The following is a 7,011-nucleotide window of genomic DNA, read 5'->3' on the forward strand; positions in this document are numbered from 1 at the left end:
TATGTTTTTTTCATGACGACCAATTTAAAATAACAGTGTTACCCCTTATGTTTTTTTTCATGACGACCAATAAAAAACATCAGTGTTACCCCTTATGTTTTTTTTCATGACCAATAAAAAACATTAGTGTTACCCCTTATGTTTTTTTTCATGACGACCAATAAAAAACAACAGTGTCTACGTTTTTGCGGGGATCCGAACCTGAGCTGTTCAGATTGTGAACCTCTGAACTTATCAATGCACCATCAAGACACTGAAAAAAGTCGTCACAATGTTTATACTTGACGTTATAATTCGCATGAAATGGAAATAAGGGTCTTCCATCAGAGGGCATCAACCGGACTTGAACCCCGGTCTCCAGGGGGTTAACACACAGCTCTCTCCACTTCCCACTGAAATTAGTAATTCAATTTAGTCTGAGGTTATCTGTGACAGTGCAATAGACATGATAGCATTATGTTTCAAATTAAAGACATTGTGTTTTTCAGAGAAGTTGAGCCGCGGTCTCCAATGGGTTAGGCAGAGTGCACTCCACTGCACCACTGAGGCGATGACAAAACACAATAATCAATCATCAATAAAGAGGACATTACATTAAAAAGTATGTGTATATTTCTATTTTTTACCTTATGGTTTTTTCCATGACGACCAATAAAAAAAAGACAGTGTTACCCCTTATGTTTTTTTTATGACGACCAATAAAAAACAACAGTTTTACCCCTTATGTTTTTTTTATGATGACCGATAAAAAACAACGGTGTTACCCCTTATGTTTTTTTTATGACCACCAATAAAACACAACAGTGTTTACCCCTTATGTTTTTTTTCTTGACGGCCGATAAAAAACAACAGTGTTACTCCTTATGTTTTTTTTCATGACGACCAACAAAAGACAACAATGTTACCCCTTATGTTTTTTTCACGACGACCGATAAAAAACAACAGTGTTACCCCTTATGTTTTTTTTCATGACGACCGATAAAAACAACAGTGTTACCCCTTATGTTTTTTTCATGACGACCAATAAAAAACAACAGTGTTACCCCTTATGTTTTTTTTCATGACGGCCGATAAAAAACAGCAGTGCTACCCCTTATGTTTTTTTTCATGAATACCAATAACAAACAACAGTGTTACCCCTTATGTTTTTTTAATGACGACCAATAAAAAACAACAGTGTTACCCCTTATGTTTGTTTCATGTCGACCAATAAAAAACAACAGTGTTACCCCTTATGTTTTTTTCATGACGACCAATAAAAAATAACAGTGTTACCCCTTATGTTTTTTTTCATGACGACCAATAAAAAACATCAGTGTTACCCCTTATGTTTTTTTTATGACGACCAATAAAAAACATCAGTGTTACCCCTTATGTTTTTTTTCATGACGACCAATAAAAAACATCAGTGTTACCCCTTAGGTTTTTTTCATGACGACCAATAAAAAACATCAGTGTTACCCCTTATGTTTTTTTTCATGACGACCAATAAAAAACATCAGTGTTGCCCCTTATGTTTTTTTTCATGACGACCAATAAAAAACGACAGTGTTACCCCTTATGTTTTTTTTCATGACGACCGATAAAAAACAACAGTGTTACCCCTTATGTTCTTTTTCATGACGACCGATAAAAAACAACAGTGTTTGTTACCCCTTATGTTTTTTTTCATGACGACCGATAAAAAACAACAGTGTTACCCCTTATGTTTTTTTTCATGACGACCGATAAAAAACAACAGTGTTACCCCTTATGTTTTTTTTCATGACGGCCGATAAAAAACAGCAGTGTTACCCCTTATGTTTTTTTTCATGACTACCAATAAAAAAAAACAGTGTTACCCCTTATGTTTTTTCAATGACGACCAATAAAAAACATCGGTGTTACCCCTTATGTTTTTTCCATGTTGACCAATAAAACACAACATTGTCGACGTTTTTGCGGGGATCCGAACCTGAGCTGGTTAGAGTGTGAACCTCCGAACTTATCAATGCACTGAATAAACTTGTCACAATGGTTATACTTGACGTTATAATTCGCATGAAATGGAAATAAGGGTCTTCCATCAGAGGACATCAACCAGACTTGAACCCCGGTCTCCAGGGGGTTAACGCACAGCTCTCTCCACTTCCCACTGAGATTAGTAATTTAATTATGTCTGAAGTTATTTATGACAGTGCAATGAACATGATAGAATTATGTTTAAAATTAAAGACATTGTGTTTTCCACAGAAATTGAGCCACGGTCTCCAGTGGGTTAGGCAGAGTGCACTCCACTGCACCACTGAGGCGATGACAATACACAATAATCAATCATCAATAAAGAGGATATGCACGGCATTAAAAAGTATGTGTGTATTTCTATTATTTCCCTTATGTTTTTTCCATTACGACCAATAAAAAACAACAGTGTTACCCCTTATATTTTATTTGACAAAGACGACAGTGTTTCCCCCTTTTGTTTTTTTTCATGACGACCAATAAAAAACAACAGTGTTACCCCTTTTTTTTTTTTTCATGGCGACCAATAAAAAACAACGGTGTTACCCCTTATGTTTTATTCGATACATTTCGACAGTGTTACCCCTTGTGGTTTTTTCATGACGACAGATAAAAAACGACAGTGTTGCCCTTTACGTTTCATTTGATAAAAACAACAGTGTTACCCCTTATGTTTTTTTCTTGACGACCGGTTGATGTCACTCTCCCCCCCCCCAGAAAAACCAATCAGAAAAGCCGACCAGAGCAGGGACGACGACAACAGCACACAGAGTCAGACAGGGGGCAGAGCTTCTGTTGGAAAAGTTTATTCTTAAACTATACAGTTTATAATCAATACAACTTCCCAGTAGGAGGAGTGGGTGGTGGAGGGGGAGGGGGGAGGGAGGGGGGAGGGTGGTAGCGGGTGTGGCCTGCGGGTCTCTCAGCGTTCAACCTTCCAGCGCCTTGGGCGTAGCTGGGCCAGTGGTGCCGTGACTGGGAGGGGCGGTGGGTGGCGGGGATGGAGCCACCCTCACTTGATGAGCGGTCACTTCCTTCCTGCCCCCGTTGCTCACCCCACGGGGGGGGGGGGGGGGGGGGGGGGAGACCCTGACCCCCCTCTCCACAGGGGGAGGGAGGGGGGGGGGTGTGTAGGCCAGGCAGAGGGAGGAGGAGAGCGGGGGTGAGAGCGTCCAGAGCGACGAGAAGAGAGAGAACGGAAAACGAGAAAAAAGAATAGCGAAAGAGTGGAAGAAAAGAGTGAAAGAAAAGAGTGGGCTGGCTTCAGCATCCCTTGTACATTGTCCTTGTCTTTCCTTGGTTGGTCTTTAGACGCGGCGCAGGTGTCCGGCGCCGCCCTGCGGTCTGCAGCGAGCTACAGGGTCCTGCCTCTCCCACCGCTTAGATAGACATGATGTGCTTGACGAAAGCTGAGGAGGAAGGACCCACACACACACACACACGGTTAGCACGCTAGGAGAGGAGCGAGCACATGGTGAGCTAACTAGAAGGGGAGCACATGGTGAGCTAACTAGAAGGGGAGCACATGGTGAGCTAACTAAAAGGGGAGCACATGGAGAGCTAAATAGAAGGGGAGCACATGGTGAGCTAACTAGAAGGGGAGCACATGGTGAGCTAACTAGAAGGGGAGCACATGGTGAGCTAACTAGAAGGGGAGCACATGGTGAGCTAACTAGAAGGGGAGCACATGGTGAGCTAACTAGAAGGGGAGCACATGGAGAAGTAACTAGAAGGGGAGCACATGGTGAGCTAACTAGAAGGGGAGCACATGGAGAGCTAACTAGAAGGGGAGCACATGGAGAGCTAACTAGAAGGGGAGCACATGGAGAGCTAACTAGAAGGGGAGCACATGGAGAGCTAACTAGAGAACGAGGCCATATTTGGTTAGCTGACAAAATGATAGTCCTGTACATGGTGAGTTAGCTAGGAAATACGAGTTGACATAGTAAGCATCGAAGGAAACACAAGCGTACACAGTTAGCTAAGGAGGATATGAGAGCATGCACAGCTAGCTGACAAGCCCACATGTCATAAAGTCAGAGTGCATCTAATAAAAGTTTTGATTTAATTTGATATAACTGACATGTTAAGAAATTGAAACCATGCCATGCGTGAACTAGACTAGTCTTAATCACATGACCACACTGTGTAAAGCACCAACTGTCCATATAGAACATGCAACAGGAAGTGACCATATACTGCAGGTAGCAGGAAGTGTCCATATATGGAGGGCAGCCAGAAAGATAATTTAGGGTTTACAGCACCTAATGAACATCTATAGTGTGCAGCAGAAAATACCATTTAGGGTGTGCTGCCCGTTATTACCATATATGGTGTGCAGCAGGAAATACCATTGAGGGTGTGCTGCAGGTAAAGACCATATATGGTGTGCAGCAGGAAACACCATATAGGGTGTGAAGCACGTAATGACCATATATGGTTTACAGTTGGAAACACCATATAGGTTGTGAAGCACGTAATGACCATATATGGTTTGCAATTGGAAACAACTTATAGGCTGTGCAGCACGTAATGACCATATATGGTGCGGAGCCGGAAGTGACCATGTATGGCGTGAGGAAGGAAAGCCCATATATAGCGTGTTTACGGACGTACCCTCGTAGTGCACGCTGCCGTTCTCGTCCTCCTGGCCCTGCATCAGGGCGTCGATCTCTTGCTCGCTCATCTTCTCTCCTGCAGGGGGGGCCAGTGAGCACAGCGGTCAGTCACACACTAACACACACTAATACACACTGGTCAGTCACACACGAACACACAATCGTCAGTCACACACTAACACAAACACACATACACTAATACACACACACTAACACACACATAGACACACATTAGCACATGCACACATACACACACATCACACGCACAGGACTAAACACACAATTCAACTAAGGCTCCACACACACAAACACGCACACACACACACACACACACACACACACACACACACACACACACACACACACACACACACACACACACACACACACACACACACACACACACACACACACACACACACACACAGGACCTCCCCCACACATGAACACACACTCACAACACACCGACAGACATCACATTCACACACATGACTAAACACGTGTATATTATACGTATAGTACACGTATCATCTGTAAATGTCATACCTTCCCCTCAGGGGACATGCACCCCCCCCCCCCGCCCCCCTCCGCCCGATGCGTGTGTGCGGTTCTCACCCAGGGTGGACAGGACGATGCGCAGCTCAGCTCCCATTACGGTGCCGTTGCCCTCCTTGTCGAAGACGCGGAGACCCTCTACGTAGTCGTCGTACGTTCCCTTGGGCGCGGTGTCGACCACCTTCAGCATGGGCAGGAAGCTCTCAAAGTTGATCCTCTTGTTGGCCATATCTGTGGAGCCACGCGGGCAGAGTCAGAGCACAGCTGGGGATGGGTCCTCCACCGCCAGCCCACGGCGTCGGAGAACCCAGGTGGAGGCATCTGATAGACCTCAACCAAGACCTCTGTCTGGACGTTTATAGACCTCATCTAAGACCTCTGTCTGAACGTTGATAGACCTCATCTAAGACCTCTGTCTGAACGTTGATAGACCTCATCTAAGACCTCTGTCTGAACGTTGATAGACCTCATCTAAGACCTCTGTCTGAACGTTGATAGACCTCATCTAAGACCTCTGTCTGAACGTTGATAGACCTCATCTAAGACCTCTGTCTGAAAGTTTATAGACCTCATCTAAGACCTCTGTCTGAACGTTGAAAGACCTTACCCAAGACCTGTCTGAACGTTTATAGACCTCATCTAAGACCTCTGTCTGAACGTTGATAGACCTTATCCAAGATCTCTTTCTGAACGTTTACGGACCTTATTAAGGAGTACTTGCATAACGACATGGGCCTTATTAAAGATCTCTATCCTGACGTTATCAGACCTGATCGAAGACCTCTATACTAATGTTCTCAGACCTAAATGAAGATCTACCTCTTCCGAACGTTTTAGACCATCCTGTGTGTGCTCATGTGTGTTTGCGTGTGCGCATGTCTTTTTGCGTGTGTGTGGATGTGCATGTCTGTGTGTATGTGTAGGGGTATGTCCGTGTGTATGTGTGTGTTTGCGCATGTGTTTGTGTGTGTGTGTGTATCTGTGTTTGTGTGTGTATCTGTGTGTGTGTGTGCACGTGCATGTGTGTGTGTGTGTGTGTGTGTGTCTCACCGTCGTCGGAGGGGCTTCCCAGGATGGCCCGGACCTCCTTGTTGGTGGGGTTCTGGCCCAGAGCGCGCATGATGTCGGCCACCTGGCTGAAGGCCACCTGGCTGTCACCGACTCTGTCGAAGAGACCGAAGGCCTCCTTGAAGTCTGGAGGGGGGAGAGGGAGGAGAGGGGGTCAGAGGTCGTCCCTGACCAGTGACCGACCAGCGGAACCTCACGGCCCGCTCAATAGCTCAGCCGGATTCCTGGATTCAGTCTTTTACATTTACGTCTACATTCAGGGCGTTTAGCAGACGCTTTTGTCCAAAGCGACTGACAATAAGTCCATTTGTCAGCAGAAAGAGAAACAACGATATATCTCTGTGGGTACAGTGAGGATGTTCATAGAACCAAGTGCCAAGCACTAACCATCACTAGGTTAACCCATTCCCCGTGCACAACAGAGGTAGCTAGGGTTAGACGCTACACAATGCTGATTAATATTTTGTGCCAGGACGTACATCACGCAGTAAGTGTGTCAGAGGGGTGTGTGGGGTGGAGGGGGGGGGGTAGAGGGTATGCAGACTCTAGGTGAACTCTAGCTCAACGCTCCATCCAAAGCACCGAACAGGGGAGGCCGGGACGCAGGGTCTCCTGCGCCCCGCCGTCTGTATCCTAGGGCCTGTATCCCGACCCGTGTGGCCCCTATAGGGTGTGTTGTGGTCGCGGTATGGGGAGAATCCGTCCAGCCAGGACAGCTGACTCTGAGCGGAGCCGGCAGGGGGGGGGGGGGGGGGGGGGGGGGGGGGGG

The 7,011-nt window shown here is 45.8% G+C and overlaps 1 protein-coding gene across 1 annotated transcript; it reads right to left on the reverse strand.

The window, feature by feature from the left end:
* Positions 1-3,280: 3,280 nt before the first annotated feature.
* On the reverse strand, positions 3,281-6,368 carry LOC115542599 (myosin light chain 3, skeletal muscle isoform; the record flags this gene model as incomplete). The annotated part of the gene is given in 4 exon segments (XM_030354916.1): positions 3,281-3,410; positions 4,618-4,695; positions 5,235-5,405; positions 6,225-6,368. Coding segments are annotated over 4 exon segments (422 nt in total), but the record flags the coding sequence as incomplete, so codon positions are not given.
* Positions 6,369-7,011: the final 643 nt, after the last annotated feature.

This window comes from Gadus morhua, chromosome 4 (genome assembly GCF_902167405.1).
Source record: "Gadus morhua chromosome 4, gadMor3.0, whole genome shotgun sequence".
Classification (NCBI taxonomy): domain Eukaryota; kingdom Metazoa; phylum Chordata; class Actinopteri; order Gadiformes; family Gadidae; genus Gadus; species Gadus morhua.